We start from the raw sequence: 16254 nt of genomic DNA, 5'->3' as shown, positions 1-16254 counted from the left end.
TCTGTCTCTCCCACCTGAGAAGAGAGCGAGGATCAACACGTACTCCAGTAAACTTTAGTAAAGCAGTGAAATGCATAATCATTTTAAACCGCACAGTTTGGATCTGTTTGCGGATGGGACAATGCACGTTCCCTCCCATATCCAAAAATTTCGTCCATGTTTACGCAAGTGAACCTCCCAGAACACGCAGGGATATACCGCTCTTGGAGATCGCAGCTGAGCTTTCAGCTGTAAACGTTTATTTCCTTGATAGCAGAAAGCCTGTGGCAGGGCTATTCCTTGAAGCCTGAATACATCCGCAGAGGCTGTGCAGGATGAACTTCCCTAACTGTTTAGGAATCACGCAACAGAGCAGCCGTGTGTGCGAGAGCCCTGCGGGACGGGGCAGCCGCGGCAGCACCGGTGGGAGCCGCTGAGAGACAGCGCGTCTCCTGCTTTATCCTCTCCTTGTTCATGAGACTTGGAGCGCGGTGGCCGGGCAGGGGCTGGGCTGATTAATCCATCGGGGAAGCGCCACAAGAGGGGAACAGGGAATGGCAAACGTGGGTCGAGCAACAAGATGAGGTTTTACGATGCTGTTTTAGTGGAAGTGTTTTTAGCACGGAGGGAAACCAGGGAACGGCCCGCCGCTGGGAAGTGGCTGGCCCGGGACACACCGCGGGCGATGCTGTCGGTACCTGCCTTTGGGTCTGCCCAGAACGGACAGGCAGGCGCTCTGTGGGAACTCCAGGGCGATCCCGATCCACGTGCCCCTGGAGGCGGCGGCGCAGCGCCCGGACGGGCGGCCGGCCGGGCGTGCGCGCACGCCGGTAAGAGATGCGTGACGCGGCGGCGGCCCCCGCCCGCCCGGCGCTCCTCGCTCCCGCGACCAGGGCTGCGGGGAGCCCGGCTGTCGGTGTTCGCCCGGCCACCAACGACCCGCGCCCGCCCTCACGGAGAGATCCTGGATCCCGCCTCCCGCCCCGGCGCTTCCCGGCTCGCGCCCGCCCTCCCGCGCGTCAAACGCCGGCCGTCACGCGGGCGTTGTAATGTACCAAAACAGCGCGCACCACCGCGCCCGCCCTGCTGCGCCGCACCCGTCCAGCCCCGCGCCCGCCCGCCGGCACCGGCTCCGTGCCCGCGCCCTCCCCGACCCGGCCGGTGACGGCAGCCACGGCGCCGTCCCGTTCCCGCCACCGCCACCCGCGGTGTCCGCCTCGGCGCAGGGATGCGGGGCGGGGGCGGCTGGAGCCAGCGGGGGGCCGGAGTTACGCGTAGCCGTGCGGGCGGGCGGCAGCGCGGAGCTGCGCGCCTATTAGGAGATGCGTGGTAGCGATGGCGGCGGTGGGTGAGACTTTTCCTGTCAGCGGATCCGGCTGGCCCTGCCGGCGGGCGGTGGGGCCGCGCCCCGCCCCGCGCCCACAGCAGCCCGGAGCAGCCGAGCGGCGCCGGACCAGCCCGGCCGAACCGGAGCGAGTGGCGCTGGTGGAGCCGATCCGGGCGGCGGGGAGCGGCGGGCAGCGCCATGGGGCTGCTGGAGCGGCTGCGGAAGGAGTGGTTTATCCTCGGCATCGTGCTGGTCATCGCCGTGGCGCGGCTGGAGCCCGGCGTCGGCGTCAAAGGCGGTGAGTGCGGGCGCTGTGCCCCGGTGGGGGCAGCGGGAGCCCCCGGCACTTTGCCAGCTCCCGTCCCCCCCCGTGCCGGGTCCCTGCCCTCCTTCTCCGCCTGCTTCCAGTCGCTCCTCCTCAGGCACCCGGGAATTGCTCCCGGGTGTGTTCCTGTGCGTCTTTGCTCGGCACTATACCAGTGGCTGGAAGAGCGTTCTGCTCTTTTGGGATTAGGAGTGATGGAAGTCGAGTGGTGACTGGCTCTGAATGTGCTCCTGTTCAACTAAGTCATAACTTCCAGAGCTCTGGGCATGAAGTCCTGGCAGAGCAGGGTATGGATTTCTGCCATCTGGGAGCTTCCCCGGAGGTGTATTGTGGTAAACTCTCAGGTGCTGTGTTTCGGCCAGACCTTTTCTTTCACTTTATAGTAGAACACTTGTATTTTAAAGTTTTGGGGTTTTTTTTTTTTGGTCTTGTTGTTGTTCCCACTTACTTCCTCATAAAGGTGGGGGAAGACAGGGAAACTGATCCTGTGCAAAGTGGTATCAAATGCTTAGGGGGCAAAGCAGATCTGCCCTTGCTAAGCAGGGAGGGCTTGTATGTTTCCCGGAACAAGGGCTGATGAAATATCCACTGTTATTTAAACATAAACAATGTATCTTTAAGTATAAACGCTGGAAGTGTCTTCTGGTTAGTTTCCATTGGAACTTCAGCTCCAGATGTTCACAGTTTTGAAGAACAAATTAAATTTTGTATTTCTTCTTCCTAATTGTTCTCCTATGGCTTAAGGAAAGGAATGTAGAACACTTCAATAGAATTACTATAGCAGTTCCACATTATGTGAGAGGAGGAAGAATCTATCTATGCTTTTATAGGCACAGTTGTTTTTTTCTTTTAATTCCTTTTTTTTTTCTTCTTAACAGAGTTGGAGTTTGAGAATAGACAGCTTCTCACTGAGGAGCCAAGCTTTTCCCACCTCTTAGGTTCTGGGAAAAAAAGAAAGTGATTAAAAAAAAAATATGGCTCTGAACACTTGCTGTGGCAACTAAGGCTCCGGTACTTCATGGAGTTCAGGGTAGGCAAATTCCTGCTGTGCAAGGATCCCTTCTAACATCTGTGTGCTGTTCTGCATAGGTGAATAGGACCCACACGGAGCTTCTTGCAGGATCCGTGCTGTGTTTTTGGCAGACCTTAGAGACAACTTGAAATTGATAGTATCAGGTGTTTTGTCCCTTTCTGCTTTGACTGCCGTGCTAATTGTTGGCAGCCGTGTGGGAGATCCTTTTAACTAGAATAGGAGATGATTTTTCCTCGGCTCACTTCCTGCATGGAAGCACTGTGATGGAGCATTTCATTTAATTCTGCTGCAAAGAGATGTCAGGCTTCGACACAGTATTGTTCCTGGGACAACTTGCTTGAAAAATCTTGGAAGCACTGATTGAAACTAGTGAGCACGTGTTCCCCATAGTGGTATCCCCTCCTCTGAAACTGTGTGATCTCAGTGCTCTGAGGAAGAAAAACATTTCTTCTTAAAAGCATGAAGAGGTGAGAGGTGGGAAGTGTCAACATGAAAAAACCTTAGTTTGTCATCTTCCAGCTGATAAAGCTGTGCACGGCAATTTGCAGGGCCTTAGCGAATGGTATGGATGGTCCAGCATCCATACCCGTGGAACATTGTGCCATAAATAACAAAGATTTGTGTTGTTGTCACCTTCACGACATAAGCCAAGCCCTTTTTGTGTGTTTTCCTATTTGATAAATGAGCCCATTTAGTTCCTTTGTAAAAAGAATTTCTCTGACCAGGAAATAACCAGAGATGAAGGGGATCTGTTGTGACCAGAGTTCCCTGTGCTCCACGAGTGTGTGGTTGCTCTGGTGGTAGAGGTTTCTCCTGTGAGAAGGAGTTCAGGTAGCCCAGTGAAAAACCCTAAATCGGAAAAAACTGTGCCCTGGAAGAACCCATATTTTAGCCAGACTAACCCACTGCATGTCTGCTTAGTGTGTATGTGCATGCACATAGATACTCTAATCTTCTAAATGATTACAAAAAATAGGTAATTGTGTCTATAAAATACAGTTTTCTGTATAGCTGTATGTATTTATATAATCTTTCTGGGTTTTTTTCTCCCATCTATTCAGTTAACATGCCATAATTTTGCAACTAGTCATGTGCTTTGTTGCAACTGTAACTCTTGCATTTCCTGTCTTATTTTTACCTTACACTTCATGTATGTAGTTTGGTTTGGTTTTGGTTTTTTTTTGTATTTGGCACACACAGTTTTAGTGTCTCATCAACAGAGTTCTCTCTGAGAGTAGGATTTGGATTGAAATGACTTGAGCTGCAAATTTGACTTGTACAATCAAATCCCTCTGATTTAAGGATCATTGACCTTACTCCAGTGTGACCATCAATGTATCATTCATCCGAGGGAGCAGAAAGGTTCCTCTCTTCTGGAGTGTCGAGGCAAGGCTGGCTTGTTTGCTGTTGCAGTTTTGCTCATGACAACTTAGGGTCACTTGGAGAGTGAGGATATTACTTTGGTCTTAAGTAGCCTGCTAATATTTTCTTTCTAACATAATATCTGGTTGCACGCTCATGAAAAAATGAGCACATACATTTTATGCCTGGTGGCCTCCGAAGGCAAAGTGTATTAAGAGAATTCATCATTTTTATAGGAGCATAAAAAATACTGTATTTTAATCTCCCTGAAAAAAATATATAAATATATACAAATGTAAGCCTTTAATAGAGAGGAACCCTTGGAGGTGCAGGCATCTGGCCTTGCCGATCTCAATTCAGCAGTGTCTGAAATGTGTTATAGTAGGGCTGGAATGAACCATTTTGAACCGGTTTCTGTTGTGAGGGGAATAACACAGAATTGTATTGCCCTGAGGAAATCATTGCAAGGTATGATTTGGGTTCCTCTGTGCAGGCAGACAGGTGTGTGTGTTGTAGAGCAAGAACTGAGAGGTAGCTGTGTGAGTGATATCAATGGCCCTGTGAAGCTACCAGCTAATATTTTTATTTGATTGTATGGTTTGAGTTTGCTGATGCTGTAGTGATATTTTGATGGCAGAACTGTGAAAAACTCCCCATTTTCAAATTTTCAGAATTTACCTGTGAGTTCCCAGTGGCTTCTAATCATGGAAATCAAATTTATATGATGACATAACTCCCTCTGCACTCACTGGTTTACCTTTATTTAAAAATGGATAGCATGCTTTCTTAATTTAATAGAAACACCATTCTTTTTTTGAGAGACATTACTGCTTAGACTTTTTCCAGGTATTTTTTTAAGTATTCTCATTTACTCTGATATATTATATGTGTATCATTATCTCTTTGACTGTAGTTCACTTTGTTCTCTATGTCTGTATTTTTTAGGACCCTTGAAACCAGAAATTACCATAACTTACATTGCCGTTTCAGCTATATTCTTTAACAGTGGACTCTCCTTAAAAACCGAGGTACTGTAATTTCTCATTGCTTCATTCCTGTTGTGCTTTAAAAAGTTTTGTGTTCCTTTTGATCAGATTTGAATGTAACTGGAATGGGGGTGGTGGTGGTGCTGGGAGGATGGCTAACAAGAGAAGATAAATGTTAGACATTCATGGAATAACCCTCCTTGATTTCAGAAGGTGCTTCACAAAGTAATGAAGATGGTGAGAAGGAGAGTGTGAATAAATGTCACCCATCCACAGAGGGTGGGTTGTTTGTCTCTGCACAGCTTTAACTAAATTGGAGTGATGAGCACAATTTGGAGACTGGATCTACACTGTGATTGTGTCCCAAACCCAAATCAGGGTGAGATGCAGCTGTTCACTGCTGGATTGATGGAAACACAGACCTGGTGGCTTTAACTTACCTTGTTGGGTAGGGCCAGGACAGCAGCTAGGATCAGCACAAAAGGGTTCATATGCAGATAAAATGCCAATATACAGGTGCAAAGTCTTGGCAATCTTTTCCCATAGGATTTCATTGTGGACAGCTGGATTTGAGGTGCTTGCTGTCTAGTGCATATCCCAGGCACTGAGATTTGTTTAAAATTTTGTGTCACACATTATTCAAAGAGGAACAGTCTGGGATTCAGAAGAGATGAAGGGGTATGTAAAGGAGTCTTGGAGAAAGGAAATGATGGCTGTGTGCCAAGAAGAGAAGGCGCAGCCAGAGCTGAAATGAAACACTGCATGTCTCTGCTAGTCTAGTTTTCTGATTCCTTTATGCTGTTGGCTAACAGGGCATGCTATTCGTAACTTGCACGATACTAATGCCTGAAAGAATCATCACAATTTTGTCCAGTTATCTCCTGGTGAACTGGGATTTGAGTGAGCAGTGTGCATTCTACAAAAAAAGAAGTTTCTACACCTGTATCCTGGTTATAGCGGTAAAGTTTCCAGTGGAGGTGGTGTTTGAGTTGATGGCTGCCCTCTCCTTTGCTGTGTCCTGGCACTAGGACCTCTAGTTCTGCCAGGACACTGTGTAAATGAACTGGGTAACTTTAGTCAGTTCTGTAGCAGCCTTATGGTCTTATGGGGATGCAGGAAGAATCCTTTGTTTGCCTGGGATGGTAATTAATCCTAGTGGAAATAGGCTGTGGAGAGGCACTCTCTTCCACAGAGAAGAGAACCCAAAACACAGCCCTGAGTAGTATTAATAGAGTGGGATTTTCTTCTTTCAGGCTTAGCAATCTTTGCATGCAGAGAAAAAAAAGTAGAATTTCTTTCCCTGTCACTAGTTTGTATCCTTGAAACCTGGGATTTGTAAAGCAGCTGTGAGAGAAATCAGTAGCGTTATCAAAGTCTTGATTAGATTCTCAGTGCTAGTGTACATCTAACTCCTTCCAGTTCAGGTGATGCGACTGACAGTTTTCTGGGCAATGTGTCATGTCTCACTTAGAACTTGCATAACTTATTTTCATCTGTGGTACTAAAAGCAATATATTGATGTAAATGGAGCTTTTACAGGAGCTGAAGTTTATATCCAGGTAGCTGATCTCAGGTTGTTTTGGGAGCAGCAGTTAGGGCTGGTGCTGTTATCCAGCTTTATGTTTCATGAAGAAGCTAGGCTTTTCCTGAATTTCTGCCATGGGGGTAGAAGATAAAGGAAGAAAATAACTTCTCACTCTGTACTTTGTGCTATTACTTTCTGAAGTGTATATTAAAAACAATCCTTATATGTGTTAGGTGGCCGGGTCATGTTTTTATTAAAATACTTTGAGGCATGTTTTAGTTGTTTAAGGCATAACCTGAAGTTGGTATTATTACTCAATATGCCTTTTTATTGGGTTGCAAAGTAAAGGGTTTCTGCTCTTGGCTTTATTTGTTCTTGACCTGTGTATCAGCTGTTCTACCTTAGATAATTTATTACTTAGATGGAAAGTAGTGTTTGGTATACTGTATGACAGGATGAAAAGTTGTGTAAGTGTTAACAGAGGTCTTCTGATAAATCTGACAAAATTTGAAATAACTAGTGTTCTTTTAAGGCTACACTTGTGGTTTAATCTGCTGTGAAAGTGCATGCTCAAAAAATTTTGCTGATGTTTTCAGAAAGTAATTTACAAAATAATTGGCAATATTCAAGGAGAGCCTGTCTGGGCATGGCCTTGTTACACTTTCAGAACCAGAGGTGACCAGGGTCCTCTTACATTTGTAGAAATACTCTGTGTTCTCTGACAAGAACATTTGATTCCACCTTAATGTAATACTATTTCAGTTTTCAGTGACTGGATACCTTGCTCTTTTAAAGCAAATACCTCCCGAAGGGCCCCAGAAATTAAATCACATACTTGTGTTATCCATTTCTACGAGGAATTTGGCAAGCCACTGAAAACACTGTTGGCTCTGTGTGGGTATTTGCTCAGAGGGGTCCAGCTATGACTATTGGAAGCGTGGCTGGATGGCAACAGGGACCCACATTGATCAGGGAGAGGCTGGGATAAGCTCCCTAAAGGCTCTGAAATACTGGGAAAGACAAGGTTCTGTCTGGTGTGCAGAAAGAGTTGTACCAAGCAGCTTCCAGCAACTTTTTTGAGGTGGCAGATGTATTTTGGGACAAGCCCCTGTAGACTGTTTAAGAGGGTGAAAGCTGTTTGCCTCAGCATTTGTTCTGTGATCATACAGTCTAAGGCATACTATTATAATAATGACTATTCTAAGTAAGTCTAACTATTCTCAAAGACAATCACTAGAGGCATTTTCAAAACTGATAGATTAGATCTGCAAAGACTTGTTCCAGTAATACATCATTCCTCCATGCAGTAGGTTGGCTGTGTTGTATCACCTTCCTTGCCCCCTGGAAGTTACAATGAGGCTTTCTTTTTGTCTTGGGTTTTACTTTTGGAAGTATCACAGAGTCCTCTAAAAACCGTCTGGTTTTGAGGCATTTTCCAATTGTAAAAATATGAAATTAAAAGGGCACTTCTGTATGTGTGATACAGTGATATATATATATGTTTCATGCATCTGGAGTGTCAGCTGGAGAATCCTAGCAAATTAGGTTTTAAATGAGAGTGTCATCAGTTCTTTTGCATTGTTTACTTGAAAAGAGTGTGAGTTACTGTGAGAAAAAGGAAGAGGAATTTTTATTCTCAGTCTGTGAGATTTGAAATGAGCTGAAGTGTATAAGGCTCTTTCCTTGTACTCAAAAACCTCTGTAAAAGGTCCTTGAAATGCCTGAAAAGGCAAAAACAGAGATACAGAGCTAGCTGAAGAGGTTTTTTTCTGTAAGGATACTTGATCACCTCTCTGGAGTTCTCTTACAGTATTTAAAATTAAATGTTTTCTGAGTCTCCAGTGGTGTTTTACACTTCATTTCTCTGAAATTTATGGCTTAACTGTTTTCAGCTAGCTATGGTCTTGGTATTCTTTCTTTGCTATTCTTAATCAGCCTAACTTTTTTTTTCCTATAAATTTCCTATCTGTTGCTACAATAAATAATCAAAGTCTGCTACAGATTACTTTGCTTTTTATGTTTGTTTTTTTTTCCTTAAAAGAAAAACCAACACCACAAATGAATGCTTGGTAATATAAACATCCATAAATTCCTTTTTTTTTTTTTAACCGTATACATGAGAATCACAGTTTGTGGATCTCTTTAGACAGAGAAACTTGAAATCGTGTGCTCACTACAGGTTTTCATGCCTTTTGATATCAAGGGTCAGTAAAGTAAACAGCTGTCAGTGCAGTTAACACAGGTTTTGAAGCAGTGGCAAAGTGCTAAGGCTGCCTGCTGAAAAGCTGCTGTTCTGAGAGCTATACTATTATTGAAGTGGTGGACACTTCTTTTGGAACAATGCCCAGGAGCAGACAGCTTTTATGTTGTCTGGATGTACTTCATTATTAAAGAGGAGATCAGATGATCCCTAAAGGTGCCTTTTTGACATGCACTCCTTTTGTATTATAACGGTGGTCCTAGTTTTAAAAGCACAAATGTGATCTTATTTCAGCTGTTATGACTGCAACTTCCTCTCTTCTTTTTCTTTTGCAGGAGCTGACAAGTGCTTTGATGCATGTGAAACTACACCTTTTTGTCCAGATTTTTACACTTGTGTTCTTCCCAACAGCAATATGGGTCTTTCTTCAGCTATTATCAATCACACCTATAAATGAATGGCTTTTAAAAGGGTATGTTTAAGCATAATGGAGCGGAATATATTTGTAGCTGTCATCTTAAAGGGCTGCTTATCCTGCAACTGGTGTTTTGTTGTATTTGCAGATTTTGCTGGTTGTTTTTTGTGCTTCAGCACTTTGCTGTTGAAAACAAAGTACATGCACAGGATTATCCCTGAAGGAAGCTGGTCTCATTTTTAGAAAGTCTGGACAGTCTCACGTGTAGGGAGGTTGCAACAGGTTAGCTTTCTCTTTCACAACACGCAGCTGAAGTGATGTGTTGGGTCTCAGGGAAGGTGGGGAGGAAAGAAAAGGAATGCTGAAGAAAAAGCATAAATCAGTGAATAAATATTGTGTATGCCACACATGTTTTCTGGTTCTAAATAGTCTGTATCGAGAATTTCTTGCATGGGTTCAGTATCTGCTTCCTCCTAAATTATGGGGGGAAAAAAAGAGTAAAGTTTTTGTAGAACAAGAACCGTGTGATGAGCAGAAACTAAGTTACCATGAAAACAGCATCTTTTAAATCTTGGGTGTACACTGCCAATGTGCAAAGCTTCATTGGTGGTGTACCAGTGATAGATGTAAAATAAAAAATTAAAAGGTTTTTTTAGGAATGGGAGGTCAATACTTAGTGCCATGCAGGTATACTGGAATGTTTGAATGCAAAAATCAATTATTTCAGAAAACTACCAAAAGAATCCCCATTTTTTCTTACTGCTTGGTGAAACATTGCTTGGGGAGTTCCTTGTCTTAAAAGTTTAATGAAAAAGCTGCTCATGTTTATGTTTTTACAAGGCCTAAATCTAAAGGAGCATTTCATTTTGTTTGTAAGAGGCTTCTCCTGGTGTTCCATCAAGTGTGAAGTGGTCCAAATGATAGTGAAAAGGTGAAATTGAGACAACATGAATTAAAAGTTAACATTCTTTTGCTTAACAGTGTCAGTAAGGCAGGGAAATAACAAGATTGCTATATGATGGTCCTTTGCATTTAGCTATTTCTATTAAAGGGTATTCTTTAAAGTAAAATAATTGTGAAGTTTTTTCTCAGCTAGAACAGATGTGCGATTTTCCACAATAGCCAAAATTCCTTCCTAATCCATGGATTTTCAGTTTCTGAAGTGCAAGGTGAAAGAGACTTTCATGGGGTTTTTGGTTCCATGAAGCACTTCTCATTCCTTTTTCCCATGAGTCTTATGCCACTTTGGTTCTTAGTATTTAAGGGACATGATCTGTTGCATGCACAAATGTAATTGTATGTATATGCATGCACACGTGTAAAACTGTGTGTAAAACTAGAGATGTGTGTATTTTTGCAAAGAAAAGAAACACTTGGGCATTTATCTCTCTAAATGTGGAGCCTAAACCAGGCTCATTTGTCATGGAAGTGTGTCTGTGTCTTACTAGTGAGCTGCTATACTTCTGTTTGCTTCAAGCTGCCTTTCAAGCACTTGTTCCTTGAGTACTGCTTCTGATTTGGCTGTTTTATCTTTTAGTGCAGTAACTCTGTTGTAGTGAGGTCTCATTGGAAGAATGATCAGATTGAGGAGTTTAATTAAGGTAGCTTGGTTGGGGTTTTTTTTAAGAGTGCTTTCTTGATAAATAGTGCTGTTCAGGACATGCTCAGAGCAGCAGGCACTGCACTGGGAGCTGTACCTTCAGTGTGAAGCAGGTGCAGAAGATACTGAGCTCTGTCCGAATTCTAGGATAACACATTTCAAAGCAGGTCCCTGTGTGTGTGTGAGGAGCTGATGTGAGGGACTGTGCTGTGGCAGCTCTCTGGAACCAAAAGTTCATCCTAATGCCCTGCAGTTGTAGCTTTTATTCCCTTAGAAACACTAAAGTCTATAAGGAAAACAGGGAGGGAGCAAGACAGGTTTTGGCAACATTACTTCCTTATCACACATTTAGCACAGTTTGTAGTGGTGGCTGGATAACAGCCCTCGAAAAGGCCTGGAAAAACAGGCATATGCTCTCAAGGGCATGCAGCACCCTTTGGCAGCGTGGCTCCCCTGGGCACTGCAGCTCTCCACTGCTCCCTGCACAAGGTTATTCCTGAAGGGCACAGCCCACAGTGCCTTTTACATCTTGCATCAGAATGCATGGTAGATTCTCCTGTCCTCTCTAATGGTGTTTTGCTGTAAGTGTTACTTGAGAGGCAGATTCAGATGGTACCAGCTTTTCACCTGTATTTCTACAGCTAAGTGGGTTTTTTTTTCTTTCCCTCCTCTCTGTCTGGGATGATATTAGGAGGTTTCTTGCTTTGCAATTATTTTGAAATCTTTAAAATAGAGGAGAAACTGACATCCTCCCAAGAATCTTATAAGTTACTTTTTTTGTTAGCTGACTGGGTTTTGCATTGCCAAAATCTGTTTGAAAAGGAGCATGAAGCAGGTTATTAATGTATGCACAGATTCACCTCTTCTCCACTTTTAGCATATAGCATTTACAGCACAGGTGGTAAAGCATGAGATGCAAAGATTGGGTGTAAGATATGGCTTTGGAGATTTCACATCTAAAACATGTGACTCCAGACTCCACTACTCAGTTGTCTGTAGTGTTATCAGCAGAACAGCAAGTGTTTGGACCCCTGATGTTAGCACTCATAGCATGGCCTGATACAGTGGAATATTTCAGTTGTTGGTTGTTATCCGTAGTAGTCTGTTGGCCTTGAGAGCCAACAGAATCTGTTTGTATATCGGTAGAATTGTGTACTTGACGCAAAACAAAAAAAATAAACTTTACAGGTGCATGTTCAATACACTCAAAAGTATTTCAATTTAGTGTGTACTAGGTTTTTTTAGATTAATATTGCTTGATAGGGATTTTTATTTTTAATTCCAAGTGTGTTATTTTCAGTTTGAGAGGGTTAATGGAGATTGTATGATTAAATCTTTCCCTTATAGTATGGAAAACCCTGCCAGCTGAGATGAATGCCCTTGCACACATTTTGTACCTCTCTGGATAACTTTGAACTTAATCCACCCCTTATTAGAGCAGGTGAGAAGTTCAAGGAGCTGGCTGCCACATAGAAGAGAGATAACTGTATCACAGTGTAGGGGATGGACATCAGAATTGCCATGTGTTTGTTTGTCTGCTGTATATTTTCATATATGTTTCCAAACTTTCCTGCACCGTTTCTTTTTCCTGTATTTGTTTTCTTTTCAATATGAGCTTATTCTGCTGTGTGCTGACAACTCTCTGCTGCCTCTCTCATAGCTTATTTCCCTGTAAGCTGAAGGTACTGTGTGCTTCCAAGGTAGTGCTTGGCACCTTGTGGTTGGATTTATATAATGCTTACATTGGTTGCCTCTTTCCTCTCCCACAGTGTCTGTAGCTGATAAAGTGAATACTGTCATTGTCACTTACCTGTTTCTTCTCTTTAGCTTCTTTTATATTTGCAGAATATCAATTGCACTGTAATACTCCCTGTTGCCTGGATTTAATACTTTTGTTTGCTACAGCTTTTTGACACTGCCTTTCTCGGGGGTTCGACTGACATGGTTGCAAATGCAAAGTAGTTCACCACTAGTAATTGATTATTCTGAACTAGAATCTCAAGCTCCAATACTTGAAATCATATGTAGATTCCACACTTTTGGGGATTTTGCAAACTATTCTATTCCATGCATTACTGTTCCTTCCAAGTTAACACAGTTTTTCTTCAGAAGCCCTATTTTACTTAGCCCCAAATTTAATTGTATTCTATTGTTGTGTGGTTTTGTGGACTACTTTGCAACAGCATTTGTGTACACATCAATAACTTTGCTGCACAAACAATGCCAAAAAATGACAATAATAGGGTATGTTGAATTTCTAAAGTGTAAGAGAAAGCTGTTGATGATTTAATGGCAGTCAGGTGATTTTATCAGGAAATCTGTGGTAGATGTATGGAGACCTTTGTGAATGAGAGCAACAGTACTACAGATGGGGAAGTGGAGTGACAGAGAGGTTAATTTGTACTTTTTAAATGGTGACATGGCTCTTCACTGTGGTGATTGGTGAGAGATGGCACAGAAATGCTGCCAGCAGGAGTGCCCATCCTAGTGCAGGGCTGTAACTGGTTGCAAACTGATTGCTTTGCACAGTGATATGACTTTCTACTCAGCTATTTGGTATTTTAAGGTTGTAGGTTGCTTAGTGTTTGTCTCTTCTAAGGAATGTAACATTCTTTTTGTTGCTTTCAGCTTGCAGACAGTGGGCTGCATGCCACCTCCTGTGTCTTCTGCTGTAATTTTAACCAAAGCTGTTGGTGGAAATGAGGTGAGTTTTCATTTTGTCTTTTTTAAACAGGCATTCAAACAAATATTTATTTGTGATGCACGCAAGTGGCAAAGCACGCACAGAAATGTGATGCTATTGTGGTTTGTAAAAAATTCTGGAATTAAAGCTTGGGTGTTGTGTTGGTGTCAAACAAGGAAAATAGTGATATGTTATCTGCTGGCATTGCTGAAACTGAAAGAAACTCACTTTTCTGAGGTGATAGAAAGGTTTCTGATAGAAATTAGTGTTGGGAGATTTCTGCTGGTTGCTGTACTGTAATTCCTAACCCTGTAATGTTCCTATCGAATAGGATGCTCTATTGCATAGACCAACAGATTTGCAGTGAAGCTCTTGCAGAGATTGTTTGGATGTGCTCAGTATGAAGAGGTCCTGTAGTGGGAATTTCTCAGGTTTCAAGCTGCAAATCTAGCAAGGGAGATGGTGATAGAAACATGGACTGAAATCTTATATTGTTATTTGAGACCGCATGTAACAAAAATTCAGGGAATGTGGAGTTCTCTGACGGTGATGCCATGCAAAATTCTCAACAGATGGGAAATGCTGGAATAGAAGTTGTTGGTATAAACTCAGTTTGGTCATGATAAATTTTTGCCTTAAGATGGCACATGCTGATGTGATTTCAGACTCTTCATCCACAAAGCACTTCTGTTTTCAAGGTGAATGGCATTTAGGAAATTAATCCAGCTGTGCTAATTAATGAGCTTGTTTCCTTTAGATTTGCTTCCTCATAACTGCTGAAGGTGGAGGAGACCTGGTAGGTGTGGAAGGGAGGGAATTAGCATTGACAGGTGGAATTTACACCCGAGGCTGTTGGGATGCTATTCTGAAGGGTTAAAGGCAAATCTTAATTCAGCCATAGAACTCCTGTGTGAGGTTGGGTGGTTCACTTCAACCACATGTTTTAAATATGGCCATTAGTTGTGAACTTCTCATTTTCTGAGTTCAGGCTCTTGGGACCGATTAATGTCAGCTTTGAAAACACACGATAGCACTGAAATAGATTGAAGTTGTACTTTGTACTGACAAAGTGCTGTTTAATTGCTCTATCCTCTGAAGAGAGACCCAAAGTATTTCAAGTCAACCATCTCTAAGTATGGGCAATCTTGATGCACATCACTGTCTGCCAGTTTGCTACCTTGAAAAAAGAACCATAAAATTGTCTGATGGAGGTGCTGGGGAGTAGTTTCTTAAGGAAATAATTCAAGTACCTAATAGTGATCAACAAAGAAATGAGAGGTTTTTCCAGTTATGGTTGTACATGTAGATGCTGTAAATTACACAAAGATGTCACGTAGCAAACAGGATTAAATGAGGTATTGAGTGAATGCTCATTCAGTGTTAGCACTGTCTGTACTATCCTTAGACCTCTAGAATAAACTACAGTAAGATTGGTTAGTTGAAAGCAGTATAATACAGTGTGCAGGAGGGAGAGAGGTGCTTCAGTTTCTTGACCAGTAGAATGCACTTTTTTATGGGAGTGTCCTTCTGGGGTGATGAGGGTGTGTGCATTTTATACCAGCTGAAAAATGGTTGCTTTCTATTACATGATTGAATAAATCACTTACAGGATAAGCTTGAAACTCTGATTCTTCTGTGCCAAAATGGTGTTGGAAGAATGTAAAAATGCATACCTTGTAGTGAGTTTTACAGATAGTTGCTGACAGCAGAGAGGGTGAATCAAGAGTTGGGTCTTGGGAATTGAGAGTTCTCAGTCATGCTCTAAGAGAGCATGTAGAGGAGAAACTCTCTTTAAACATGCTCAGTGTAGACAAAGCCTGTGGCAAAGTTGTTGCCAAACTTGAGCATGTTTCCAATGCAAGCATATTTTTGGAATTTGATGTTTCTTTGTAATTCAGACTAATTTTTCTTCTGAAGATCAGAAAATCACATCCCTTATGCTAGGATGAGGGATGAAAACAGTCTTGCACCTCTCCTTGCCAAACTTCACCTAAGCTGTTATTGATTTATTTCTTTTTCTGATATAAGCAGAACACCGCATTTTTTCCTGTTTCAGTTTGAATCCACTCTGATATACGAAGAATTTAAACCTGGGAGTCAACTGGAAATATAAGTGGTTATACTGTGAGAGCATTTGTTCATAATAATGCTTCTTAAACTGCTTTTGCCTTGACAAGTGTGTATCCCTTACTTAGAGAAATTGATTTGTCTGAGGATGTATCTACACTGCATAATGTAATATGAAGATAAATTAGCTTGCTCAGAAGGAATATAGCAAGGAAGCTCCACATGAACTAATTAGTCTGAGAAGTGTCCTGCTTCTGCAGAGTACAGGCACACCCTCAATAAGTGCTCTGAAGACCTTTTTGGACGTCTCGAAACACAGCACTTAAGAGCTGTGGTGGTTGCCTGTGTTCTTACAGTATAGAGGGGTTTAGGTTTCTTTGTCTAAGTAGAAATGGCTGTTGAATGTCAGTTTGGACTTGGGTTATTCTCAAAGAAAATCAGGCACTATGTCATGGTAGAAGTAGTACATTTGGAGCTGGGGAAACCTGGTCTCTATTTTTAGCTCTGTCATTAACCTTTTGGGTAAAACAGAGTGAGTTACTGCATCTCAGGGGTTAGCTGTGATGCATAATAGCACCTTTGTAAAGTGTTTGAAGAGCAGTGCTGAAAAAACCTGATGTAAGATTTATATTTTATTGGTCTGGGACAGGGTAATTAAGTATTTGGTCAAGTGCTTAGAAGGTGATCTGCATCATTATAGGCTACTTGGGTGGTGGGTTTTGCTGCATATTAATTGGAAAATTTGGTTGTGA

At 42.6% G+C, this 16254-nt stretch overlaps 1 protein-coding gene across 12 annotated transcripts in view; it reads left to right on the top strand.

Annotated features, from left to right (window-relative positions):
• The first annotated feature begins 1192 nt into the window (after positions 1-1192).
• Positions 1193-16254, top strand: part of SLC10A7 (solute carrier family 10 member 7) — a 143679-nt gene continuing 128617 nt past the window's right edge. The window contains exons 1-4 of one of the 12 annotated variants that reach the window (XM_042049402.1): positions 1233-1604; positions 4972-5054; positions 9073-9209; positions 13381-13456. In XM_042049402.1, coding sequence (XP_041905336.1) covers positions 1505-1604; positions 4972-5054; positions 9073-9209; positions 13381-13456 — 396 coding nt within the window. In that variant the 5' untranslated portion in view covers positions 1233-1504. Of the gene's footprint in view, positions 1605-2562; positions 2662-4971; positions 5055-9072; positions 9210-13380; positions 13457-16254 lie in introns of those variants that run through there. The other 11 variants (XM_042049404.1, XM_042049399.1, XM_042049400.1 and 8 more) reach the window with 11 other exon arrangements.

This window comes from Corvus kubaryi, unplaced genomic scaffold (assembly GCF_017639235.1).
Source record: "Corvus kubaryi isolate FWS band 111438036 unplaced genomic scaffold, C.kubaryi_AGA036_p1.0 71, whole genome shotgun sequence".
Lineage (NCBI taxonomy): Eukaryota > Metazoa > Chordata > Aves > Passeriformes > Corvidae > Corvus > Corvus kubaryi.
This window is presented reverse-complemented; position numbering and strand designations above follow the sequence as displayed.